The sequence below is a fragment of the Botrytis fragariae genome (genome assembly GCF_013461495.1).
Source record: "Botrytis fragariae strain BVB16 chromosome Unknown tig00000186, whole genome shotgun sequence".
Taxonomy (NCBI): Eukaryota; Fungi; Ascomycota; class Leotiomycetes; order Helotiales; family Sclerotiniaceae; genus Botrytis; species Botrytis fragariae.
Genome location: NW_023501000.1, coordinates 655,310 through 682,953, shown reverse-complemented (window position 1 = coordinate 682,953; position 27,644 = coordinate 655,310). Strand labels below are relative to the sequence as shown.

Here is a 27,644-nt window from a genome sequence, read left to right as displayed (position 1 = left end):
AGTTATTCCAACCAGATTCGTTCCACCCGTTGAAGCCTATCCTATAACGCCAAGTATGGATGGGGTATTACCCAAAGGAAAAACGAGAAAACCGTTGTTAGTTCGTAATGTCGTTTGCAGAGGAAGTGATGAGGAAGTGCTGAGCGAGGGCCGTTATTATATACAACTTCACTACGACTCTCAATTTGACGTAGTTTTGCCTGACTCAAGTACCCAAGCATTAACAATATGACCTTCCTGCCACCCCTGTGCTGACAATGATGTGCTTTCTTTGAGGAGTTTGCCCATATAATTAATTTTCACGTGTTTGGGCGGAGAAATCTAGTTCACTTGATTAGCTTTGGAAGTTGGAGAAAACATTTGAGAGATACAAACCTCAAGTCTCTGCGTTATTATCTTGATAAGTGAGCGCACCGGATCGTTCTTCCCAATTTTGAACACTATATCTCCATTAATACCGTGTTGGAACCTCGCTTTCACTGATATCATCTCTTTCGCCTTGGCTTTCCCTTTCGTTTCTCTCCTCCTTAATATTTCCTCATCGATTTCCTCACTTTCCTCCGCCAGGTCTCCTTCATCGTCGCTCTTCCCTGTTGCTTCTGCCGTAGTATCGTCCAAGATATTCGCTGGATCAGAAACAACATGTTCAGGTACACGATATAATGCACCTGTACTGTCATAACACCCTCTGATTGCCAAATCTCCATCTGGTAGCGTAATTTCTGCCGCATTCAATATCATTTGCGCAGTTGCTAGACCCCCATCATCCTCACCAGGCTCTCCACCTTTCCACATTACTTCCAATGAAGCTCTTATAGCTTGCCATATTTCAGGTCTCCCGGTAACGCGAGTATCGAAGAATTCTATTCGTGCTCGATCTATTTCTCGCCGTGTCCACAACTTACTTCCACTCATCCATACGTGGGGCTTAAGCGGTTTGTTCAGATGTTCATCAAGGGGAATACGGTGGTGGGTTCGGGGAGGAGGATTGCTATTAGAGGAGGCATTCGTCGATGGTCTAGCTAGACCTGATCGAGATTGAGGTCGCGAAGATGATGCGATTGCTTGAGAAGAGGAAGCACCAGCTCCGGCAGAGTATTCAGTGCGGGGTCTGGAAAAACAACAACCCTGATTGAAAAATTTAGGTCAGCGGTTAACTTCTAGACCTGATTTGAATGTTTGATTGAATCATCTTCAGCAGTTGGATAAGATTTGACTCCTGGATTCGATTTGCATGTTGCAAACCATTGAAAAAAACTTCAGACATTGGAAGTTGGTGCAACAGAGCCCTACTAGGAAATGCGAAAGATATATTTGGATAGATTGTAAAGAGAGAACATACCATGATGCATCATATGCGAATCAAGTATTAACGCGCACGCACGTATTATTGAATTAGATTTTATAGATCTATGTATGAAGATTATGGAGATTATGGAGACTATGAAGAAGGCGTATCAAAAGTTTGAGGGTATTCCAAAAAAAAAGATGGGCTACAATGAGATCGCCACAACCGGATGGTGTATAGAAGAGAGGATATTCCTGATGAGTATGAACGAATGCGGATACAAAGTGTATAAGAGATAGAAAAAGAGAAAGTTTGGATTATTCCATGGTTGCGTGGTTGAGTACTACCAAATTTGTCGATATGATTGCATATAATAAATTGTTGGTGCTTGCATGAGGTTGGTGGGATGAGAGAGCACAAGCACGAGCACGAGCACGAGCACAAGCCAAAAGCCAAAAGTAAGCAGTTGAGGGAGGTTGAAGGAAAAAGTTGAAGGAGTTTGTTACTCTGTAGATTCAGGCAAGGGCTAGATGCGGAATGACAAGGATATTGATTTGGAATAAGAGGATGATTGGTTTAAGTGAAGGATCAGTGAGTCCGTGCCATAGAAAGCTTAATTATTAATCGCAAAGTCACAAAGTCACAGAGTCGCAAAATCGCAAAATCGCAATTTTATATGTAGCCAGGCCTGGTACTCGGTTGGGTAGAGTGATGTAGGTGTAGCTGTTCGTTTCGAGTTGGATTTCAGGATAGAGTATCGGTGTTGATCATTAGGATAGGCATATCTAGAGATGTCAATAGATGATGGAAGATGGGTCGCCATACTGTGAATATATATTACGAAGGCGCATAGGTAAGGGTATCTAATAGGTAAATCCATTACAACGCATCAGCAGTACGGCAGGACCACCTATCTCTTATAAGTAATAAGTACCAGAGAATTCCAGAGGCATTTCATGCAGGAATCTCATGATTCTGTCACAACAGAACTGGTCTCTGTACACTTTGACATCTATTTTGGGAATCCTATCAACCAACATCAACATCAAGTGAAAATATATTTCGAGTGAAGCTTGAGACTAGCGTTTTGATATACGTAGGTACCTGTCTAACCCAAAAGTAATCTAGCCCCTTCTCTCGCCGCCGTACCCCACAATAATTTCTCAGCCTTCCGCTCAATAATAATCCATCTCTCTTTGTAAGAAAATCTTCCCGCTACACCTTCCACCACAACTCTCTTCCTCCACTCCCACTACCACAAACCTCCCAACACCAAAAACAAGCCCTTCAATATGTCAGACGATTACCAAGTACCTACCTCCGTCCCAGCGACAAACCCCACCCAAGCCCCCAATCCATATGGCGCATCCGGAGTTTTGGGCGATGGTCCTGCGATCAAGTACTTGTGCGGCGATTGTAATGCGAGTGTTATGTTGAAAAGAGGTGATCCGATTAGATGTAAAGAGTGCGGTCATCGTGTTTTGTACAAGGAGAGAACTTCTAGGTATGTGGATTTGTTTCGAGAAGAGCGGGGGGGTTAAATTTTGCGCAAGAGAAACTTACTTTGGTGATAGAATGGTTCAATTCGAGGCAAGATGATTGGGATAATGTGCGGAATGGATGGGGAAATTAGGAGCAAACGAGAATATGTTATGGAACATGTGAGGATAGAGAGATACGAGAGAAGATTGGAAATTGGAGAGATTTGGGAGGGGTCTGGGAAATGGTTGATACAATTTTGATGGAGTGGTAATGGTCAAGGTACGAGACATATCTCGAGGCGCATGGGTATAAAAAGATTGTCACTACTCGATGGCCGGCGTATGTTCGATAGAGGACTAGGACAATCATATTGTGTACATTGAATTACATTTTTTTCTACCCAAAGCTATATTTTGGTATCAATTTGCGCCATCACACAGCAAAGATGCGCCGTTAAATGCTAAAACCCTTAAGCCTAGAACTCCTTTTCCCATTCCGCCAATCTTGCCCCTACTCCACGCCTATTGCATATTATTCATTTGGCTGGCTCTAATGTACCGAGTGAAGCTGTGATCGTCTGCATTAGATGGGCCTCCTCCATCTGCCAAAGCTGCCTTGTATCTTGAACTTAATCCTTCAATGTTATCCCCACCGTCCTCATCGTCATCTCCACCGGCCGCTAGATCGTCGTCAGAGTCCTCCATATCACTTAGTGTATCCATATCGGTGGAGGGTTTGGCGTTTGGTGGACCTTTGGCTTTAGAAGACGAAGGCTCTCCCGAAACTGCCATATCTTTCATCAATTTGTCCAATTCCTTTCCTCGATTTTCCTCCTTCTCTGCATCCCTCTGTCTTCTTCGGCGTTCCAATTCTGGCTTATAATCTCTTTCAAACTCCTCAGCCTTCTCTGACACAGCCTCAAAAAATTCATCAATACCCGCACCAGTCATGGAACTGACGCCCACCACACTCAAATGACTGTAAAACTCTTCCAACATCAAACTCATGCTATTGAGCAACGATCCCATATATCCACTACCACCACCTAATCCACCAGCACCTCCCTCTAGACCACCGAAGCTTCCTGCCTCCTCCTCTTCTCTGAGAGCAGCCTGGAATGATTCGAAGTCTGTCATCCATTCCTTAGCAAATTCAGCATCCTTAACATCCGTTTTGTTGAAGACCAGGATCATTGGCAGTTTGGTCTTGTATAGAATGCTGCATGCATACAGCATGTTACTCATAAAAGTACTCGTAGATGACGTTCTTGGTGTATCAATGATATATGCAATAACCGTGGGGAAAGTCGAAGCCAAAGAATCCAATAAGATGCTTCCTGAAGCACTCCAAACGAAAACCTCAATTTGACCTGGCGTATCGACCAAAATATGTTTGATAGGAGTCGCATCTGGCTTCTCGGGATCGGGAGTAGTGCGCTTTTCGAGTACGGTCAATATCTGATCAATCTTTGTGGCAAAGAGGTTGAGCGATGTGAGAATTCCTCCGTTCGGTCCAAGGTTGTAACTTTTCATCACTTCTTGATAGTTGACAGAGTCGCGGATATCGATGTTACTCTCGAATGGAACATTTCGTACAGCGGGATCCAGGTTGAGAACATACGGAGGCTCTTTTTTGCCGTGTAGATGAGAGTTTATTCGTTGCATAAAGGTAGTTTTACCAGAACCTGTCGGAGGAGAATTAGCGGGCGCATTCATCGAATACAAATGAACATGAATGAACTCACCGGCCATGCCTACACACACAATAGAAACAGGCTTAGAAGCCTCTGGTTTCTTAGAATCCGCCATATCGTAGATGTTTTATTTGTTTGCTAAAGAAAAATCGACTTGTGTTTGTGAGGTATAAGTAGAGGAATTTGGCGGGGTGCGAAGTGGGATGCATGGTCCTTCAAATAAATTTCGTACCTAGCTAAAGTAGCGCTCCCGTAATGCTTCTCGCTACCGGTACTGGGCAACCATCATTAAAAACATCAAATTTCATTATATCAATAAACTTTACAACAATGGACGGCTTGGATGAATTTGAGAAAAGCTTAGCAGCGGAAAAGCTAGAGAGGGAGAAGAGTGAAAGAAGCTCGCGCAAAGACAAGGATCGGAAGCATCGACATCATCATAGATCACGGCACCACAGATCCAGAGATGATGACGATGAAGATAGAGACGACCACCGACATAAGCGATCGAGACATTCCAGACACGAGGAAGGAGATGATGACAGAAGGAAGCGCAAGCACGAAAAATCATCAGATCCCAAGGAAGATTTACCGATTCCAGATGAGGAGGAAGCAGAAGCTGAACCAAAAGCTACTCGCGATTCTTGGATGACGGACCCTACAGCTTTTGAATTCGATTACACACAAAAAGGATCCAAAAAGCCCACAGAGCCAAAGGTTGCACCCAGACCTGATTACGATTTGAAGATTCATAAGAACGAACTCAATCAGCATTTACAAGATCTAAATGAAGGGGTCAAAAAGTTGGACGACATCGAAGCTGGACATGACGTCAATTACACATTTGGAGATTCAGGAGCTCAATGGCGCATGACGAAGCTAAAGGCAGTGTATACACAGGCGGAACAGAGTGGAAGTCCCATCGATGAGATAGCAATTGCGCGATTTGGAGGTCTGCGGGAATTTGATGATGCGCGAGAAGAACAAATTGAGCTTGACCGCCGAAGACTATATGGGGAAGGCTATGTTGGAAAAGAGAAGCCCAGCGGAGAGTTATTCCAAGAGAGAAAATTAGATTTAGGGATTAGAAGAAGTTCGATACCACACCGTGATGAGCCAGCAAATCTGCCGCAAGGGGAGATTGTGGAAGAAACAAACGCACCCCCTGTTCAGCTCGATGCCACGGCCCTGAATCGATTGAAGGCTCAGATGATGAAAGCAAAGCTCAAGAAATCGCCTGACGCTGCGAGACTGGAGGCTGAATACAATGCTGCAGCTTCCGCCGGATTAGCAAGTACTTCAGAACCCGGTATGGTAGTATTGGGCAAGATGGACAGCAGAATGTTAGCGGGAACTCGTGGAGAAGTGAAGTCGATCGACAATAAGAGAGGCCGTGAGAGAGGCTTGGTGGAAGAGAATGAAGATATGACTATTGAAGATATGGTGCGTGAAGAACGACGGACAAAAGGACAAGCGGGTGGTGATGGCATGCGCGCGGCTGAACGCATCGCGAAGGATGCTAAATTCGATAATGACCTCGACTACATGGACGACAATGCCAACAAGCTTGCGAAGCGCGTGCAAAAGTCCGAAATAAATTTGAGGAATACAGCCATAGGGGATTTCCAAAAGATGAATCGCATTCTGGACTCCTGCCAATTGTGTCATCATGAAGACAAAAATCAACCTCCCGTTGCGCCACTCGTATCTCTAGCCACACGAGTATATTTAACACTCCCGACAGAGCCGGAATTGAGTGATGGTGGAGCCGTCATTGTACCCATCCAGCACCGGACAAACCTCCTTGAATGTGACGACGATGAGTGGGAGGAAATTAGAAACTTCATGAAATGTCTAACACGCATGTATCATGATCAAGGACGAGATGTAGTATTCTACGAAAATGCCGCAACACCACACCGAAAGATGCACGCAGCCATGCAGGCAGTACCACTGCCCTATAGCCTAGGAGAAACCGCGCCAGCCTTTTTCAAAGAAGCCATCCTATCTTCGGATGAAGAGTGGACACAACATAAGAAGCTCATCGACACTGCAGCACGCGCACGAGATGGTCTTGGAAAATTAGCCTTCCGCCGATCGATCGCTAAGGAGATGCCCTATTTTCATGCTTGGTTCGACCTGGATGGTGGCTTGGGACATATAGTTGAAGACGCCAATCGCTGGCCTAAGGGGGATCTGTTCGCGAGGGAAATTATCGGCGGCATGTTGGATATTGAGCCTGATGTTATCAAACGACAGGGCCGGTGGAGTCGAGGAGGGGATAAAAGATTGGAGGGCTTCAGAAATCGTTGGAAGAAATTCGATTGGACTAGGGTGCTTACGGATGAGTGAGTGCACACAAAATTGAATATACTTGCACACGTATCATAATCATATCATATCATATCATACCCTAGCTCATCATATCACATCATAATCCTAATTGTACAATACCCATCTGAACTACTATCAAAGATACAAAATACGTACCTACATACAACACATAACAATCTGATCCTCATCGGGTCACACCGCGCCGGATTGGGCCAAATCACTTTCTGGAATCCCGGCCCGGCTTCCGGCTTCCAGCTCGTTTTGCTCGTCTGTTCTATACGTGGTTAACATGTCAGGAAAACACAATATGTTACTTACAATACAGTCTCTTTTATGATGTATGCACATACGTACAATAACTGTTTCCTGTTCACTCTATCGGTACTCGCATCTCTTTCGGCCTTTGTTGCTTTCGGGCACCAAGAATTCAATAGTTGGAAGTAGGTAAATTGACTGTGACTGATTATTGACCCCGTTGTCCGAGGTAAACGTGGTTGATCACATTTTTCAATTGGTTGTAAATTGTAGATATGCCAATGGATCTTTCTATCTTTCTATCTTTCTGTCCATCTCGGTTTGGGTCGGCGTTATTGTTCGGAGGTACCTAGCTACCTATGCTATGTTGAACCAAATACACAAACGCAAGATTGCCTGTCTCCCCGAGGTGCATGTCCATCTATTTAGAGCCCGAAAGAAAATGAACAACGTTTTTGTGCTAGAGGAATGGATGGATGGATGGATAGATGGTACTTGGTATCATGGCATACTGTTTACCGGTGATGAGATACGTGCAGTGATACATAGGTACCTCCTCTATGCGACAATGCACGCGATATCGGTGCATATGTTGGATATACGTAGATAGATCATTCATGGATGGGTGTAACACGAGCAAGGGGGGCAATCGCACAAGATTGATGCAGATATCCTACCGATGCGTAGAAGGATTCTAGAAGAATAGCTTGCTGAGGTGTGTATGTACCTACGTTCTGTTTGTGGGAGATGTGGGAGATGTGCAGGAGAAGTACTGCATGGGTTTTGACGGGTTTGGTACGCCGTCCCATGTTTTTCTCGCGGTTGGGGGTTTGTATGGTTTACCTGGATGCTTAGATATCTAGGTACAGCATGATTGTGACGCTTTTCGTACTGCGTCCCATTCTTTTGCAATGCTTCCGAAAATAGAGTAGAGCGCCAAGTTCGGAGGGATTGGCATTGTTTTTCGGGCAATCTTTCTATCGATTGGGTATTTGACTTGCAGAGGATGATCGAAGTATTGTAGTGAAAAATGCATGATGGATGTATTCATCCTAACATCTTATCCGCATCACAGACCGCAGGATTGAACTTTCACGAGGCATGTCTTCATTTCAGCCTTTCTTCTCCCAATGAACCATGAATGCATCCTCGGTCGTACCCGGTTAAAAGAGAGGTAGAAGCGAAGCAAGCAATTCAAGCAGGCAAGCAAGCGAGCAAGCAAGCAAGCTAGCATGAAAACCATCATGCTTCGATGTAGGTAAGGCAGGTGCAGGTGCAGGTACCCATATAACCCGTTTCGAATATTTGCTGAAACAGATTGTCAGAGGATCCTTGTATACACCTTGTTCATGTGAATACTTTCAGAGGTCTTCTTTGGTAGATAACGAAAGCTTGGCTCCGAGATAGGATGTCACCGTAGAGAAGAGAACTGAAGATCTCATACACAATGGTTAGATCACGAATGAATCTCATCCTGCGTTATAGTGAACCACGAGGCTGAGGGGTTGCGGGAGATGGCATGCATTGATTGTACGCTTGTTGTGCGCTAAACCTCCTTTTATGCTCAAATGCCGGGTACGAGGGTCTAAGATTAGAGTTTGGGTGGGAGGAGGATAATGCGGAGACGAAATTGAAAAACGGGTCGCGTCAAGCTTGGTCATGTACGGAGTAGGTCGAAAGACTGCAAGTGGTAACGAGAGAATATCCTGTACATATTATCCTTTCCTTTATGCGCTTCTCAGCCGGTCCAACTTCCAAGGTAGTTTGTTTCGACGTTGCAGTGGCTTATGTATTCAGGCTATCCAATTAGCTATGTCTAGGAATAAGGACCAGGGGTATTCTTCCTTCGTACATAGAATGGAAATCCTTCATTATTAGCTCAGCAAGCATTCTGACATGCATAATTTCTGAAGATATGTCTGACCTAAATAAGGTCATAGGAAAAGATTCAGAAGAATGTGTAATTGGTAAATTAAGCTCGACATCTTCATTCTACTCTCAATATGTATTCTGAGAGGCCTGCGAGAGACAGAGTAATAAGAGTGCTCATGAGTGCAACCATATTTCACACGTTGAGAAGGATGTATTGCCCCTTTGGGAACGCTCTACCTAATCAGCATGAAGAGATTAGAGAAACGATCTTCGCCTTCGCGCGTGCTACTCTCTTTTCGCTCCCCGTCGGTTCGTAGCGAAGCTCGCAAAGGTCTCGACATGCATCGAAGATTCTATAATTCTTCCATCGCTTGTTTTTAGTCAAGCCGTACCCAGCTAGATGAATTAAACGGTAATCATCCGAGTTGAAGGGGACATTCAAGTGGCTATTCTTTCGACAGGGGTTCCGTAAGTGTTGTGTCGTGCATGAAGGGGGGAAAAGGCGAGCTACCTACGTAAAGTAGTACAGTCATGAAGTAAGGTAAAGTAAGATGCGTCAGAAACGATGGTATGATAGTAGATTGAGGGTTTTGAGGAGGTATTGTTGGTTCGAGTTTTACGAATAAAATTGAAAAGGAGAAATGGACCTTGAGTAATCGGATTAGGAAAAGGAGATGGATAGATTCAAATTCACTATATCCATTTCGAGTCAGTGGTGAATTTTATCAGTCAACACCTACTACTCAATCAATACCTACCAAGTACACAGTAAGGTTGTTCAAAGTTATTCTTATGACCTAGGTAGGTAGTTACTATAGCTAGGTACTATGCAAAACAATAAGTATGAGGAGGAAGATGGATGGTTTTGGAGAGAACACTGAGCCATAAACTTTTGATAGTGCCAGTACCTTGGTGTGCAGCTGTAGTAATTCTATGATGATTGCTAGCTCCAACTTGATGGATAAGCAGATGAGAAACAATTTTCGACTAACATGTACCTATTTGTGTTGATAATCTTCAAGTTGGTAGAGAAGTGAAGAAATAAAATGCATTATCGTTACTCGTAGTATTTGTTCAATCAAGTATCGGTAGGTACTAGACTCAAGCTAGTCTGTCTAGATTCAATGGAAGGTCGAGAGAGAAATTCGAATGACGGAGTGAATTCATAATTGAACATTGAACTGGATACCTTGAAATTCGGGCAGATAAAATGATAAAATGATAAAATGATTAAATTTACTCCCAGGTTCCCTTCAATCCAAAAAGCTTTAGAAAACCAGCTTGCAGCCGCAACTTCTTATTCCGACTGATCTACCTTTTTTACTTTACTTTACCTACCTTACCTTACATTTTACATGACATGACATATTCTCTACCTTGAGACTACCCTACCTTACCATTTAACCTTTTACCTTGAACTCTCTCTAACCCATCTTTTCCTTAAACCCCTCCCAAGGAATTTCATTGTATCTTCCAACCCACCATACAATACAATACAATACTTTACTATACCACACCATACCATACCATACCAGCCTTCCTTCCCAGGTACAAGTCAAATCTACCAAATCAAATCAATCCAAATTAATTCTGCCTCTCTGGCTCCCTTTCAGAATCCATTTCCGATTCCTTTTCTCCACAACAAAACCTTACCACCTTTTTCTAAACTCTTCACCCGTACTTTACCTCTCAACACTTCATATCTCTTCGAAAGATAAACTCGTTTCCATACCTACCTGCCTACTTACCGCTACAGCTCGCTTTCGTCCCGTAAACGAGTTTCGCTACGAACTCCTAAGTACAGCAAGCCGAGGGAATTTATCGAATCAAATAATTCTGGCTCGATTTAATTCAAAGGACTTGAGTAATTTCTATTCACTTAAAATTTCCGGTTCATTTTAAGGCGGTGGTTAGATAAGGTTTCAAAAAAAAAAGAACATCAAAATAATCAACGCAGCGCGACCGTGTCATAATCAATCCTAATATGGCACAGCAACACAATAATAGGAATAGTCCGCACTTAAATCATCTGCAACAAAACGGTTCGGCGCCTTCTTCTCCATCAATGTCGGGCTCTCAACAAGGTTCTCAACGACAACCAGTTAATTACCCAAGTCCAACTTCCTACCCGTCACCTTCTTTGTCAACTTCACAATATAATTATCCGCCACCAGGGAACCAAAACGAGCCATATCGTGCGAGTCCGACCGGAAGCAACGGTTCCCTTTCTCTCCCAAGTATGCGTTCCTTGGACCCTCTTCAGCAGCAGCAGCAACAACAGCAGCAAGCCGCACAACATCAGCACATGGGATCACCTTTACCTCCACCAGTTGCGCAAATGGGCGGCCCGTACTACCAAAATCAACTCCCTCATCCATCCCATCAACACCAATATCCAAATGTTACATCTGATCCAAATATGCGATACGCGCTTCCAGTAGATTCTCGAGTCATGAGCGGAGGTCGACACAAAAAGGTATGTAGGATTCGTAAATCGTCGTTGTTATCGTGTCATCGCGTCATTTGAGGTATCGCATCGTGCTAACATATTATTTTTCCATCAGGAGATCAAGCGTAGGACCAAGACGGGTTGTTTGACGTGCAGAAAGAGAAGAATTAAGGTCAGTTCTCGATGTTTTAATTTCGTCGCATTATCGAAAGAATGAATTGAAGTTGAGGTTGAGTTTCTTCGCGATGGGAATCTTTTCGTCTATATGCAAGCGAATCACCTAAGTAGGCGAAGGCACATGAGCGAGCGAGACGAGCGACCTTGATACCCAGACCCACGAGTAGAGCGAGATTATCAATTTTCCAATTTGTTTTCGTTGGCAGATCAATAAATTCACTCGTTGTCGCGATCATCATCCTCATCGCTATCTATTTGAAAATTCTGCTAACCTATTTCATCAGTGCGACGAACAACATCCTGCCTGCCGAAACTGTCAAAAATCAAAACGTGAATGTTTAGGTTACGATCCCATCTTCAAACAACAACCAGGTCCTGCTGCCATACAACCAGCACCTAGCTCTGCACCTTCGCAATCTTCATCGATCGCGACCGCAAATCCTTACGGAAACCAACCGCAGATGCTACAGAGTGGTTACGGTGTTCCAGCTTCAATGGCATATGATCCTGCTCTGACCGCACCCAGTGCTGGTCAACATTATGACTATTCATCTGCAATCGATCCAAATTTGGAAGCAGCTGCTCCAATCCCGATTGTCAGCACATTTCACAATGCTCCTCCAGGTATGCCCACTTTCCGACTTCACCAAAAAATTATGCCAAGTGCAATTCCGTACCCCTTCCAAGTATCCGATGCTACCCACCTCAGAGGTGGTACTGGTTCCCCCTCCCCCCCTCCAGTTGCATCTTTTTCAGACGAAGCAGCTGACACGACTTTTCTTCCAGCCCAACGATCTATCGACGATTTGCTATCGTATGGCAACCCCCCCGCACCTGCCGATCAAACGGTGCAAGACGTTTCGCAGAATCCACAATCACTCGATGAAGCAAAGCATCTCTACTACAGTATCTATTCTCCTGGTCTAGAGAGTTTCCTCGAATCAAAATGGTTCAGTGCCAAAGGTGCTTCTAAACTCATGAGCGACAAACCACTACTCGAAAAGTTTGGAACACTACTCCTCCAATTCTCAAAAACCATTGTGTCTGATCCCATCGCAATCGCACACACCGCCAGTGTTGAGGCAAAGGTTGTCTGGGCTTTGGCCTGTATGGTCAAGCTTGGTGCAGAGGATGCAAAGGAGGCCAAGGTTGAGGCTAAGAGTGCGCTCCCTGCCCAGGACGATCCAATTGAGGCGGATCATCGATTGACAGTCTTTGAATGTCTTTTGACGGGTAAAGTTGCTGAAAGTAACCAGCTCACTGCTCCTGTTCAAGGAAGTGGAGATCACCACAGATTGAGGGAACTGGAATTCTGGTACACTCTGGCAAACTTTGTATGTCTTCGAGAAGATGATCCCAATTGTGTCAAGGACGTTGATGAAACTCTTGGTACCCTAAGAAATCTTTTGGACGGCCGAGAGAATCGCGATGTCTTGTACTCAATTGCCATTATTCGAGCCATGGGACAACGTGTTTCTGAGTATACACCTAGCGACACTCCACTTCATTTCGATGAAAGTGACAACCGCAGTAAGCTTCTTGTGGCAAAGAAGTTTGTTCAGGATGAAGCAAGTGGTTCCGGTACCACAAATGTTATCCGAAGATTGTGTGAGCTTGCTACACGCACATGGACTACTCCAGCACCTCTCGTACCTACCCCCAAATAATTCAGCGCATCTTCACACAATTCCTTTTCAACGAATCTACTTTCTCCGGCGTCTCAGAAGCATTGATGTTACTTTGCAATCAATACCAAATGCATTAAAGAATGGATGGACGGGTTCTTGCAATCACTTGCAAGTCTTTTGACGGCAGCCTTTTCTTTTTCTTTTCTCGACAGGTTGGCAACACATTTTGAAGATGGTGGTATCCAAAAACAAAACAGCTAGCGAGGGTTTGGGGGGAGAGTTTTCAAAACTATCGTTTACTACACATGAAGTACTCGAGCAACTGCTTGGTCATCTCCATGCATGCATGTAATCTTAGGAACAAATGGTAAATCTGGGATGGACTTTGCAAGAATGTATTTCCTTTATTTCATACGACTTTCTCTCCTCCCTCCTCTTTAATTGACTTCCTGATATCTCTCAACATTCAATGGGATCATTGCATTACGAGTAGGATAATAAGATATTAATTTGAGCTGGGAAGAGTTGATGGTTAGATGTGGCTGGGTGAGGGATGGGCTACATGTGCGTTACAATCCAAATCGATGGACTGATCGAAATAATGGGCATGTAAGAACAAGAGCGGAAGGAGGGACGGCAGAAAGCTTCATTGTGTTCTGCGGCTCAGCTGAAGGCCTTGATTCTACAACCATACGTTTCTTCTTTACCAAGATTTCAGTCACTGGCCGAATAAACGAAGAGCACTTTTCAATTACTATTGTTCCTTTGTGATGTGCTTTTCCTTCTTCTTCTTCTCTTCAATGTGATATTAGGTATTCGTATTGTGAATCTGTAACAAAGGTATTTAATCGCTATTTTGTTATGATCTTTGTACTTTATGTGCCTATGCATGTAGTGTTCCACAGCAGTAATATCATCGATACAATTCATCCATGGCATCATTGATCGGGCCGACCCTCTGCAGATGGTTCTGCACGCTCTGTGAGCGAGTATTGTATTTCGCTCTCGCGAAGGTTTGTTCGTTCCTGCATGAGGCTATATTCTTTTATCCTTTTATCCTTTCATTTTTTGATCTGTCGCGTGCTTTTAATTGGGGATTGGCGTTTGTGTGCAGTGGGTTTCGTTTTTGTCGCGTGTTTTGTGTGGGTAGATGGTAGATTACTAGTAGGTATGTAGTTAGGGACATGAAGTCAAGGCATGAAGTGAAGTATCAGAAGGCCCGATAATGGACTTCTCAGATGTGTGGGCGAACAAGATGGGAGGGTGGAATAAGGATGAAGAGGGGGGGTTCGTGACTTGGACTTGTGGGTTTGGAGAGTTTTCATGAGAGTGGAAGGAGGGGTGAGAGTGAGATTCTTGATGGGGAGTTCGTATGGCGTCGTGTGGGTGTAGTAGGTATATATAGATGGGTAGTCGGTAAGATTTATCTTCAACCGTACTGCTTAGTTATTGTTATGGTCATTGTTCTGATTCATGATGGATGGCGAGAGTTATCTTGGGTGTGAGATGGCGTGAATTATGTATGGTAGTGTTTATAACTTTGTATGCTATGGTTTGGAAATACTGAATGGGGGTGGAAAGTTAGTGTGATGTGGTATCATTGATGTCACTGCATATTGGGGTTGAGGAACGGTATCTGTCTACAGCCTTACAAGTAGCTGCTGCTTATGAGAGAGGGATGAAGTCATTCGGATCGTGCACCGATTGTTGAAAAAGACGAGGTTTTCCTTTTCTGGGATGTGTGGTGAAGGATGGATAGTTTGATGGTTCATGTATGAATTGTGTTTATTCAAGTCAGAGATGAATTTGTGAATATCGAAGTAGGTGACAGGCTTTTACGCTTGTACAGATACCTCACTATTTATGTACCTACCTAGTAGTCCCATAACAAGACTCTAATAACATGCATTTGCTTGATCCACCTCCAATGAAACATATCATATCCAGTGTTTCGCATTATATTAGTCCTCACTTTGGGCTTCTGCTAGTTGAAGGTCTTTGTTAGGTTTCTATTGTTTTCGCTAAATTGAATTCCCTCTGTCATCGATCTTTGCGATCAATCTTCTTTACAATGAAAAGTTTCCTTCTTGCCGAGACTTCCATACTCCTTGTCTATCATCACCTTCTTGGTATGCTTATCCTCATCTCCATTCATCACCAAGCCTAAGTGCTCGAACGATGTTTCCCTAACTTTTACTATCTGCTTGTATGTATCTAGCCGCTCGATACCTGCACATGTATTGTCCAGTACCGCAGACGGCGACGAGTTGATGGCAAGAACAAGAATCTCGCACAGAGATTTCAGTATTTTACTAGTCCATCCCATGCATGTGATCATCACCGTGTGCACCAATGCGAGAAAGATATGTAAGAGGAGAATGGATAAAGCAAGCCATCTAGTGATTCCTTGAAGAGAATAGCTATAGCCATATCGAAACCGATTGACGGTGATGTATGTATATTTCTCATAATCAAGTTTTTGCCCCGATGCCTCAGCTGCGATTAACGGTATCGAAATCTCGCCGGACCGACGGATTCTTGACATCGCGTCCGGTATGAGGCTGCTGACTGTTAAACCCAATGATATTGCTTGAGATCCGGTAGATGATAGCGCAATAGATAGTATTGTGTAGTTTGGAGGTAAAGCAAAATTTGCCCAATCAATGTCTATCTGGACATTTCGCATAGGGTAATCTCTCGATTCGTTGATTGCGCTAGTCCAATTGTCCATGTCTTTGGTAGGATTCGTAAGGTCTGGAGAATGGATGTATTGGTCTGTTTTGGGATCGATAAAAAGCTCAGAAGACCGCCAGCCAGCATAGATAGAGCACGTTTCGATTTCCAATAAGTTGTTTGAAAAATTCTGTAGTGTCACCACCCCTATTGAGGGAGAATTTGCGCTTCGATTTGGTGGTGCTATCCATAGTGCCAGTGGCCAGCCACCAGAAGATTTCCATGATTCAAAAGCCTGCTTATGTTCTGCATACCAGTATTGACCATTGCTTGTGTCTTTTTCAAGGAATGGCAATTGAAAACTTGCAAGAGAATCATATTCACCCCCCTTCTCATTTGATACATTGTAGTAAAAACCTGAACAAGCAGCAAATGCTTGAGGGGCTGGGGGACTCCTATTATTGACCAATGCTTGCAATCTGGTTGTTTCATTTTCAGAAGTAGTGTGTATCCCAGCAATAGTTAAAAGAGCATCAGTAGCGAGTACAGAACTCGTCTGGCCCATGTACCACGTTCTCTCGTGCCATGTATCAATAAGACTCGACTGGTTCGAATCTGGCATGTACTCACTGTATCCAGAACCAGAATGATCGCTGGCATTATAATGGCGCCCTGTGCCTTCAATAAAACGACTACTGTATGTTTTAGTCAAGGAGGCTCCCATGGGATCATAGATGCTATACGGTAGTGTTATCGGCATTGTAATGTTCCATGAATCACCGACGAGAGAAGGTCTCTGTGTGCGAGCCCACGTTTGAATGACGGGATGGCCACCAGCTGGACATTTATCGGTAAATAACATATTGCTAAAACCACAAACCGAGGAATGGGAATATGAGCCATCGATGTGATTTGGCCATAGTTCGATGATGTTAGTTTCTGCTCGGAATGTACCTGTTGGATAACTTGATTCATTCGGAAACCACAGTCTGAAGTCCGCATCTAGCAGAAAGGAATCTTCCGAAAAGGGGAAGTTCCACCAATCAAGAGAGGGTAGCATCAAGATTGCAGATGCAGGACCGCTAACAGCGGCCAGTATGGTTGAAAATACTGTCAAAAGACATAGAAAACCAAGAGACGTACGTCCGTCGAGGCTTCTATCAGCAGTCAAAGAAGCCCAGAACTCGGGACTTGAGAGTGATGTAAGGTCGGTGATTCTGAAAGCAATGAAGAGACTGCCAATTGGTACTCCAGCCTGAAAGATTATGTATTGAACAAGAGATAGAACCATAGATGATAAGGAAGCTCCGATGAGTATCTCATGTATTTTGGCCGCGAATTGTAGCCCATTGAGTCCAGCGTTTACATTTGCAGTGCCCACGCCTATCGAAGTCGCATAGACAGTAGAAGCATTCAAGAACAATAAAACTATGGTGAATATGATAGGTAGTATATGTATTCCCGCACCACACAACGCTTTCCATCTTCCGGATCGAATTGCTTGCTTTGGTCTCTCAGCTTGTTGATTCCGATTTTCAATTAGTGTAGAAATGAGTTCAAGGCGACAAAAAGGCCAAGAAAAGATAGATGAGAGATTGCTCTTTTTCATGGTGAGAAATAGCTTCCAGAGAGCGATGGAATCAAAATCAAGATACGATTGGGAAATGCTGGTGTATAAAAATGTTCATTGTGCCTCATCGACGAAGTCGTATTGCTTATTTGCATATCACAGGGGCTATAATTCATACAGCAAGCTGCCTTATACAAGGGCATGCGCCTTGAGTTGTGCGATCACACGAAACCTGAAGGAATGAAGGGGCGAAATCAATTGACGCTCTAGGACATCTTACAATTGACAAATTCAAATCATCTCAATCCTGAACATTTGGCAAAATTAAGGAGCTTCCAGTGCCTGCATCTACCCATAGTCTTGAAGCTTTACACAGGGTATTCTATGTGGACTGTAGAGAATAAAGCTGATCATAAGTACGCTTGCAACTTTGACCGTGAGACAAGAACATGCTCTCAACCATTCAAGAATATACTATAGTATTTCCTTCTTCATGCTCAAAGCTTTGAGCCATTGTCTCGTGCCCTCATAAATATCCGAACACTCGCTGAATCGAATCTCCAACCCATAGCATAGAATATGTCGAAGATCCAAGCTTCAAATATCCGACAGCACAACTTTTTGTATTGATGTCATTTTGTGCTATATTGACCTTAATTTTCTGGATGATCTGCGAATGATGGCAAAGATACAAAGATGGCTATTCGAATGGCATGAGAGTGAGGAGGAAGGTGTCATGTCTGTCAATATAGATCAAAAGATTGACTGCATGGACACAGCTAAGCTCATATTGGGCGCGGAAGATATTACCAATTTTTGACACCATTCAATGACGTCCATTGTGATATGTAAAGTGGGCGATAACGATACAATAATAAGTTAGGGTGTGGATTGATATTTTAGTATTGGATAACTTATTCAAAATTAAAACATTTTTAAAGATCAGCTCATTCATTAGTCATAGCACGTCTATCAATTAGCATCTTGATCTTAAATACATTGAATTGATAGATCCGTTAACTTATGATACTAATTTCGAATATCAATATTCTAATTATTCTAATTATTCTGTTAGATTAAAAATCCAATATGCTAGTTTTATTCTTCTCGCACTCATAGCTCAAATTGTTGGTCAAGATCGTATCAAAGTCTATAAACCATCTCAGGCTGTTTCGAATTAGTACGGATTGGATGGACCTGCAATAGATGAAGGCGCCAAACTCACCACTGGGGCTGGAATGGATCATAGAGCGACAGTGTTGATAGTGCGGCTTGAGATGACTGAAAGGGGCGTGAAGCTTGTCTAGGTTAGCATTGGAAAAGAATTTCATTCGGCTAAATCTAAAATACAAAGCCAGTAATTTGTATATATCCATTCACTCTGAGTTCTATTTCCCACCATCACTTCTTCGCGATCAGATCCCCTAATGTCGCAATATCGGCACCACCAAGGAGATCAAAAATAGCGACAGACACCCCAAAGTCTCTCCGAATCCAATTACGCAGCTCCACAGCCATCAACGAGTCTGTACCATAATCTGATAAGTTGCGATGAGAATCTACATCATCCACTGAGATATCCAATGCCCGCGCCAGCTTTGCTTTAAGGGCCGAAACAACCACCACGCTGCGGTCTTGGGGGGTCGCCGCTTGCCGGAAAAGGACAGCCGGGTCTTCCTGAGCTGAGACGGTAGATTTGTGCTTATTCACATCATAAAGCTGCGGAGCGCTGAAGCCAGTAAAGAGAGGTCGTTGTAAGACATCGATCGGCGCCTCGCCCCGAGCATGAACGTGTGCTTGCGTTATTACACCAATTAGAACTTGGCTATCCTGGGTGCTGAGAGGGGGGAGTAGCGGGTTACAATAATGCTCAAGCAGAGCGAAGAAATCAGCTTCTTCAACTTGGGACATATCACCGACATTTTGGCGGTTACGTTGATATTCTTTTGTCTCGGCAATAATGCCGATGGTACGCATCCAGCCGAGGTTTATTGCAACTGAGCCTCTATATCCAGCAGCGGATCGGGATCTTGCTAAAGCGTCTTGAAAGGTACAGCCAGCTGCGTAATCACTTTGCCCGGGGGATCCATAGATGCCTGCGATGGATGAGAGAAGAATGAAGAAATCCATATCTTTAGGCAAAAGTTTGTGAAGATTCCAACTTGTATTGACTTTGGACCGTATCGTTTTTGTCCATTGCGCATGTGTCATGTTTTCAAATACCGAGTCCTAATTTCGTGTAAGCTCGTGTCTCATGACCAACAGGAACTGGAAAGAGAGATCCAGGGAATCTGAAGAGGGGTTTTGGAGGTATTGAACACCCATGAAAGGAATATTAGGAGAGATACATACCTGGAGGACCATAGCTGCGTTGATGCATCCCTTGATAGGCGGCATGCTGACGGCACAGTCTTGTAGCAATGCTGTCAAATCAGTTTCTAATGCAACATTACATATTTTCGTTATTACACGAACGCCTCTTCTTGTTAGTTCTGAAACTATGTTCACCGCTGCCTGGGATGAAGTCCCCGAAGTTGAGGGAACTATGAGGTTTTTAGCCCCTCTGTCCGCCATCCATCGAAGTATTGCGCGGCCAATACCGCCAAATCCACCAGCAACGACGTAAGATGCATTAGCATTCATATTCCAGTCACTTTTGAGAGTCAAAAATTTCTATTCGATTATTAGTGAATAGGCATCTTGGTTACGGCTTCAGAAGGAAAGACCTACAGGGACAGGATCCACATCTCGACCCGTCATGATAATGCGGCCTGTATTCTTCCCACTTTGCAGATACCGAAAGGCTTTTTCGACATTAGACGCAGGATACAAGTGCAAAGGCTCTGGCCCGCCAATATCTCCTTGAGATATCAAGGTTATCACCTTCTCTATTAGATGACGTAATAGCTTGACATTTGTAACGGATAGATGTATGAGGTCAACAGCAGCAAAGCTGGTATTTCTCGCAAAGCTACCCATAGGCAACGACGAATCTACCCCGATGTCCGCTTTCCCGATCTCCACAAACCTTCCATATGGTGCGATGCATTCCCAACTTGCACGAAGTCCTTCCCCTGACAGTGAGTTAAGCACAACATCAACGCCGTAACCCTTAGTTACCCGCATGATCCCTTTGGCAAATGAGGTATTACGGCTATAGAAAATATGATCATCAGGAATTCCAAATCGATCAATAAGAAGTTGCTTTTTTTCATCAAACCCAACAGTGGTAAAAACTTCTGCTCCAAGCCATTGTGCTATGGCGATAGCCATTTGACCGGTGCTACCTGCACCGGAGTGAATAAGAATTTTCTCTCCACGTTGCAGACGTGCTATACTTATCAATGAGTAGTATGCCGTGATACCAGGATTAACTGCTGCAGCAGCCTCGTTGAACGACAAGTTGTTGGGGATCTTAACGACTCTATCAGCTTCAGTCCTTGGATGACTCTTCATGCATCCCACTGAAACCATCACAACACGATCACCATATTTTATGTCATACTGACACTCGTTTCCAATCCGTGTGACGACTCCCGCGCATTCAACACCAAGCCCTCCCATACCTAGCCGACCAAGTGCCACAAATACATCGCGAAAGCTAACTGGCCACGAAACGGCCTCGATTTCAACTTCATTCGGACTCAACGCGTTGTTATATGCAGTATCTTCCGCGAAACGTAGTGTATCTAGCATGCCTGGAGCCCCGACCTCGAGTGCTACTGGTGGACCAGGCTTCCATGGTTCCGTACGGAGTTGCGGCTTCACGCGTGCCGATCGTTTGGCATCGAGTTCAATTCCTTTCATCAAGCGCCCAATCGTCAAATGGCCACCTTGCACAACAAACTCAATTTCGAGAGATTTGGGCTTTTCTCCAAAGCATTTGTCAATGATATCGAGCACATGTTTTGCTGCCGTTTTCGGAAACCCGGACTCGGCGATCAGAGTCACAATATGCTTCTCAGGTTCCTCAGACTGGATACTGCGCAGGAAACCTGTCGCAACGGCGGGAAATGGATTGATCATTTTGCCATCAGCTAATGGCAGAGAACCAACCCACAAAATAGCTTCTACGCCTTGTACAAGCTCCTTCAATGACCGGAATTCTTGCTCAGACAAAGAACTTAGTCGTGTCATGTCAAACTCCACTAGAGAAACAATGGTGTCTTTGGACGAAGGCCACCACAATCCTTTTATGAGATGTTCCAATTCCAAAATTTGTGTATTTGGGTTCTGATTGTGGATTTCTGCCGCTAGGACACGTTGAGAATCAGAGTTCCCATCGATAAAAAGCTGGATCCGATTCTGCTTAGGCTCCGAATCGCCATTCAACATTGAAGCTGCGATCGTTTCTGAATCTGCAGTATCGACCTTCTTCGAAATGATCATACTGCATAGGTGACAAATGTCGCTTTTATGATCCCTGAGGACTATGTCTGCCCCAGAGAATCCCGTCTCGATTAACAGCTCTCCCCAATGATCTGTTGTCAAGAGAGGTGTATATTCGCGCCACTCTTCGGTACTGAGCCACCAACCCGGAAGCGAGCCGAAGGTGACATTCGCACAAGCACTATTCGTAGCGACTACTTCCTGCATAGCGATGTGAGCTCCAGGTTTGAGCAGCTGTCTTACACGCCCCAGAGTTGCCTTTAGATTAGATGTAGCATGAATAACGAGACCTGCAATGACTAAATCATAACTCTCAAGCTCAAAACCTTGTTTAATAGGGTCGCTTTCCAAGTCAAGTGTCTTATACAGCAGTCTTCCATGGAAGTCTTCGAATTCCTCTTGTGCAGCTTCAAAAAACATTGGTGAAATATCGGTATATGTATAGCTGGCGAAACGGTATTGACCTGTTTCTTTCTCAAAGCGGCTGAGAGAGTCGAGGACATGACGAGACATACTTCCAGTTCCTGCACCAATCTCGAGAATTTTAAGAGTGGGTTTCTCGTGTGATGCTATGTCGAGAAATTTTGCAAAGCGGCCATCGCGCATTTGCTGGTTGGCGAGGTAGGTGTAGAGCTTTTCGGCACTCTTGGTTGCGAACATCAGTTCCAGAGGATCTTGTTCGCCCCGTAGAATGGATGGTAGCATACGTCCAATGGTCAAAAACACCCCACAGTCTGGATTTGTTAGTTCGCACTCTTCCAGAAGGAAATCAAGTTCTGAGTCGCTAATATATTTGGCTTCACCAGCTGATGGTGTGGCGGAGAGGTGCTCAAGGGATTTTAGATACCGCCACATATAGCTTGGAGCACGTTCGAGATCTACTTCTTTCAAGCCCCGCAAGGCCTTTTGCGTAGCTAATATCATGATGGACTCTGCCTTCAGCGTCCATTCGTTTTCGAAGGTCTCGTCGTGGACCAGGGCAGTATCATCGCACAATTTGAGCAGCTCTTTACCAGTCAGAGAGCTCAGCTGCGGTTTCCAAGCAATGTTGTAAATCATTACTTGATCATCTGGATCTTTGAACTGGTTGGGTTGCGAAACTTCCGTCAAAATCACATCCTCTACGGAACAAAGCGGTGAATTATCATCAGTCAATGCCCACACGGAGCCTTTGAGACTGCCAGGGCTGTCAGGTTCTGCATTGAGAATTGAATTCAGACGCAACGATGACGTTGAACTACTCCACGTTTTGGCCGAGATCCATAGGTTTGCTATCCGTTGCGGAACAACTGTTGCACTATTTTCACCAAGACCTTTCGAAATTTGTACTAGAAGGAGATGAATACCTGCGTCTAGAACAGCTGGATGGGCAAGGCTCTCAGTCATCTCATCCTGTTTTTTGAATGCAGTTAGATCAATTCGTGCAGTTGACTTTTGACTACCGTCCCATTCAATTTCTCGTAGAAGTTGAAATGTCTCGCCATAATGGATGCCATGCTCATCGCAATACCGGTAGAAGGCATTTCTATCCACAGTCTCGTTGCAAGACTCGGCCGCTTCCTGAAAGCGCTGTTGGAACTGCTTTTGCCAAAGTTGGTTCTCCAGGCCGCCGTCCACTTGAGTCTTATTGGCTTCTTCATGCTGTACTTGGACATCGGTGCGGAAACATTGTGTCCATCGCTCATCGCGGTAGGTAAATATATTGACTTCATAGTATGTTTGTTCTTTTTCGTACGTGTTCTGTATGGGATGCAAATGAAGGACTGTCTCAGTAGCAGTCTGTACAGTCTTGCCGACCGTGATTGGAGCAAGGAATTGAGTTTTCTTCAAGAGAAACCCTGAAACTTTACGGTGGCTTACAGATATTTCTTGTCTCACAGCCTCGATGGCCATGACTACCATTCCTGTCCCAGGGCAAATAATTTTGTTGGAAATCTACATGCCATTTAAGTGATGAGTGACTACGAGCAAGTAAGGTGGAGAAGGAAGAATTGATAGGATACTTACCATATGATCCCCAAGCCAAGGCATTGCTTCGGTGCTTAGCCAATTTCTCCACTGTGGTCTCAGTGCATTCCAGTCATGATTACGTCTTCCAAGCATATATCCAGGCGAGCTTGGCCTCAGTCTGAAGTCTTTGCTCAACCTTGACTCAGCCCAGTAGCGTCGGCTGTGATCAAATGGATATGGGGGACAATCAACGAGGAAGGGAAATTTGCCCTCTGCTTGAACGTTTCCGGCCAATATAGAAACAGGATATTTGTGACACCACAATGTTCCCAAAACGATCAAAATGGTGTGTAGTGACGACTTTTTACGCTCCAAAACAGAGTGATATCGTACAGGCGATGAAATTGAATCTTTTATTGGCCTCCTCAGGGCTGGGTGAGGACCAATCTCAACTATATCAGTGATGATTTCTGGTTCTCCTGTAACTGACTCTTCAGCCTTTTTCTCTAACAGTTTTATGGCATCTGTAAATCGCACAGGCGAAACCATGTTGTCAACCCAGTACTGAGCAGTTGACAATAGTTCCGAAGAAACAAGATGGCCAGTGATGGAACTAATCATTTGAATCCGGCTAGTCTGGCTTTTTGCTATGTCCGATTCGAGAGAGCCCATCAGCGAGGCATATTCGTCAGCAACGGTCAGCATGGCCGGAGAATGGTATGCGACACCAGTATTCAACTTCTGAGCAAAGATACCACGCTGATCAAGATCAACTTTGAAGATATCAATAGCTTCTGAAGGGCCAGAGAGTGTGACATTGGTAGGGCTATTTACGCATGCAACGCAAATTGTGTCTTTCCAAGATCCCAAATCTAACTCTGCCAGATATGCAGGAACTTCGTATTCAGGAATATTAGCTGCAATCATGGCGCCTGTAATTTCAGTCATAGCTCGAAGCTTTTCGGTTACTTTTCCACGAAAATATGCCACTTTGCATGCAGATTTGTGAGATATGGCGCCGGTAGTGTACGCAGCGGCAATTTCTCCGCTAGAATGTCCAACCACAACACTGGACGTTACACCAAAACTAGAAAGGAGGTCGACTAGGGCAATCTGCAGCACGGTACAAAGCGGCTGGCTGAATTCTGGACGGTTGATGTTTTGCTCATTGCGAAGCTCATCTGAATGAGGTAGGACATTGTGTCAGTAAGCTTAACACTGTCTAAAACTTGCATAGACAAGGAAACGAGCTCTCAGATTAAGCGAGACTTACCGAATATTGACCAGCCACTTCCTAGACTGGCCAAAATGCCATCAGATTTTCGTAAACTTTCCTCAAAAACGGAGTAACGTAACAGCTCCAACCCCATGTCAACATATTGCGCCCCTTGTCCTGTGAAGACGAAGGAAATGACAGGCTTTTTAGTCGGCGCTCGGATTGCTGGCACCAGGGATAGAGGAAGCACGTCGCCGTCAAGTTTTTCTTTGTCGACGGGATTCTTTTGTCCACCGACTATAGTAAAAGTTCGCCATGGCATAGCAGATCGTCTTGCTGCCAGCGTATATGCCAGCTGGTCAGTTTTTGCGCTGCTTCCGACGATGTGAGCTTGGTAATAATCTTGGTAGGTGTGTTTCATGCGCTCCAGAGCATTTGAATCCGCAGCACTCCATATAAGTAGTTTCGGCATTGGCAGAAGCTTGAGCTCTGTTGATCCAGTATTGAAGTCATTACTGTTACTGATGGTTGTGGAATTTACGGCTCCATTGACAGTGGGTTCCTCGGCAATGGAAGGGGCGACAGTGCAATGATGATAGCCAGTAGGTCCATGACTTTGAAGATAATGCAAGGCATCATCCAAGATAATGTGGGAATTTGTCCCTCCGTAGCCAAAGGAATTGACCGAAACTCGACGGAGATTAGATGTTGGCCATAGGGTACTCTTTATAGGAACCTTTATGAACGTGTCAATGGACATATAAAAACAGTACTGTCGATTAGTATTAAATTCGAGCTAACTTACCTGTATATTGTAAAAGTCTCCGTCAATTTTCGGGTTCATACTCTCAAAGAGGGCAGTCGGTGGAATGACTCCTTTCTCCAGCGCTAGAATTGCTTTTATGATACCAGCGACTCCACTAGCCCCTTCAAGATGGCCAATATTAGCCTTCACCGATCCTCTATCATATTATAGTTAGCTCAAATAATGTATCATCGGGGAACTGTCTGCGTTGGCTTACACTAAGAGAGGTTCCTCCTGCGAGCGGTATTCCCTGAACACACTTCCAATTGCAAACACCTCAATAGGATCTCCCACTGAGGTTCCCGTGCCTAATATAATTAGCTTGTCAGTGGTTCTTATCATACGTGCTCTGATAGTATTATAACCACTTACCATGAGCTTCGATATATCTCGTGTCCTCAAATCCCAATCCGGCCTGGGCATAGACCCGGCGAATGAGAGCTTCTTGAGATTCGGCACTAGGCTGCGTAAGTGTCGGCGTTCGACCATCCTGGTTAGAGCCAGTTCCTCGTACAACTGCTCGAATGATGTCTCCATCTTGTATAGCATTATGCAACGGCTTAAGTAGGAGAGCTGCTATGCCCTCACCACGAGCATAGCCATTAGCTCGCGCATCGAAGCTGAAGCACTTACTATCAGGCGAAAGGAACTTTCCCTGTTCTAGAAGTATCGTCGAGTCCGAACTAAGAAGCAGATTGGAACCGAGAACCAAAGCCTGAGTAATTTCCATTGCGAGTCAGTAACGAGTATTTATGGAAAGTCATGGCTTGAAAGGAACGGAAAGGAAGTTGGCAAACAGACCGCTTTGGCATTACCACTTCTCATCGCTTGACACGCCATATCAACTGCAACCATGCTACTAGAACATGCTGTGTCGAGGTGGACACTAGGCCCACGCAGGTCAAAATACCAACTGATTCGATTGGGCAGTATTCCCGGTTGCCCTCCAGTGACTGCTTGCGGAGGGGCAGTATCACCATCTTTAGCCATCATCTTGGCGTAATCATCCGACATAGTTGCTCCAAACACAGCGGTTTGGCTACCACGAAGTTTTTCGATGGGTATGCCAGCTGCAGTAGTCATCGCAAATTAGTTGATGCCTATTTATGAATAAGGAATAAAGGAGAGTTTGTATCATTCCGATCTCACCATTTTCGAAAGTATGATACGCCGCTTCTAAGGCCATACGTTGCTGAGGATCCATTGCTGCAGCCTCTTTAGGTGTGATAGAGAAAAAGGGGCATCGAATAGTCCGGGGTCTTCAGTGAAGAAATGAGCACCATAGGAGTGAGACTGGTCATGATGTGAGTGATTAAATAGCTAGCAACAGAAAAGTTTGAGAATTGCCAGATGTCAACATACCTCTCCATTGTTGAAAATTGAGCCAGTAGTAAACCGGTCTTTAGGCCAGTCTGTGGAGAGGTTTTTGCGCTCTGAAAGTATTTTCCAGAAGCTAGCCTCATTTGTAGCCTCACCAGGCAACTTGAAAGATAGTCCAATGATGGCAAATGGTTCCATAGTACTGTCGTCTAAAGTTCTGGGCTCCATTGCTAGAATGTATTCCGATGTTGTCAAGGTTTGGTATTTCGTCAAAATTCACTTTGTCAATTAGATTGTCTTATGGTGAAGAAAGATATATGATTGAAAACATAAATTAAACAACAGAAATACCAGGAGACACAACGTTGATATCTTTACCTTGACCGCACGATCAAGGGTGTCTCGCTTGGAAGTTGTGACGAGTAGGTCTCAAAAGAACGAGGCTGCATGTTGAACCCTCGGGCAACACTGCATTTCTATAGACAAATGATAATCACAAGGCAACACTCAAATACATTTTTGACGATCCTTATCTTCTTCCCC

General features: G+C 44.3%; 7 protein-coding genes across 7 annotated transcripts; 3 read left to right on the top strand and 4 right to left on the bottom strand.

The window, feature by feature from the left end:
• Positions 1-180: 180 nt before the first annotated feature.
• Bfra_010237 (putative ubiquitin domain protein) lies at positions 181-1,510 on the bottom strand (the record flags this gene model as incomplete). The annotated part of the gene is made up of 3 exons (XM_037340570.1): positions 1,343-1,510; positions 376-1,128; positions 181-321 (listed from the first exon to the last, which is right to left on the bottom strand). Exons 1-3 carry the CDS (start codon positions 1,343-1,345, stop codon positions 181-183), a joined length of 897 nt encoding a protein of 298 aa, XP_037189038.1. The 5' UTR covers positions 1,346-1,510.
• Positions 1,511-2,580: 1,070 nt separating this feature from the next.
• Bfra_010236 (putative metallothionein-i transcription activator protein) lies at positions 2,581-2,970 on the top strand (the record flags this gene model as incomplete). The annotated part of the gene is made up of 2 exons (XM_037340569.1): positions 2,581-2,792; positions 2,863-2,970. The coding sequence occupies 2 exons, from the start codon at positions 2,581-2,583 to the stop codon at positions 2,885-2,887; spliced, it is 237 nt and encodes a 78-aa protein (XP_037189037.1). The 3' UTR covers positions 2,888-2,970.
• A 321-nt stretch (positions 2,971-3,291) lies between these two features.
• Bfra_010235 (putative atp binding protein) lies at positions 3,292-4,578 on the bottom strand (the record flags this gene model as incomplete). The annotated part of the gene is made up of 2 exons (XM_037340568.1): positions 3,292-4,454; positions 4,515-4,578. 2 exons carry the CDS (start codon positions 4,576-4,578, stop codon positions 3,292-3,294), a joined length of 1,227 nt encoding a protein of 408 aa, XP_037189036.1.
• Positions 4,579-4,793: 215 nt separating this feature from the next.
• On the top strand, positions 4,794-6,815 carry Bfra_010234 (putative cell cycle control protein; the record flags this gene model as incomplete). The annotated part of the gene is made up of 1 exon (XM_037340567.1): positions 4,794-6,815. The coding sequence occupies one exon, from the start codon at positions 4,794-4,796 to the stop codon at positions 6,813-6,815; it is 2,022 nt and encodes a 673-aa protein (XP_037189035.1).
• A 4,093-nt stretch (positions 6,816-10,908) lies between these two features.
• Positions 10,909-13,217, top strand: Bfra_010233 (putative c6 finger domain protein; the record flags this gene model as incomplete). Its single annotated transcript, XM_037340566.1, has 3 exons — positions 10,909-11,400; positions 11,489-11,545; positions 11,835-13,217. 3 exons carry the CDS (start codon positions 10,909-10,911, stop codon positions 13,215-13,217), a joined length of 1,932 nt encoding a protein of 643 aa, XP_037189034.1.
• A 2,017-nt stretch (positions 13,218-15,234) lies between these two features.
• Bfra_010232 (uncharacterized protein) lies at positions 15,235-17,460 on the bottom strand (the record flags this gene model as incomplete). Its single annotated transcript, XM_037340565.1, has 1 exon — positions 15,235-17,460. The coding sequence occupies one exon, from the start codon at positions 17,458-17,460 to the stop codon at positions 15,235-15,237; it is 2,226 nt and encodes a 741-aa protein (XP_037189033.1).
• A 1,362-nt stretch (positions 17,461-18,822) lies between these two features.
• Positions 18,823-27,329, bottom strand: Bfra_010231lb (putative polyketide synthase protein; the record flags this gene model as incomplete). The annotated part of the gene is made up of 11 exons (XM_037340564.1): positions 18,823-19,650; positions 19,774-20,094; positions 20,152-23,745; positions 23,818-24,941; positions 25,034-25,712; positions 25,782-25,938; positions 25,999-26,089; positions 26,154-26,496; positions 26,583-26,851; positions 26,931-26,973; positions 27,144-27,329. The coding sequence occupies 11 exons, from the start codon at positions 27,327-27,329 to the stop codon at positions 18,823-18,825; spliced, it is 7,635 nt and encodes a 2,544-aa protein (XP_037189032.1).
• Between the last annotated feature and the right edge of the window lie 315 nt (positions 27,330-27,644).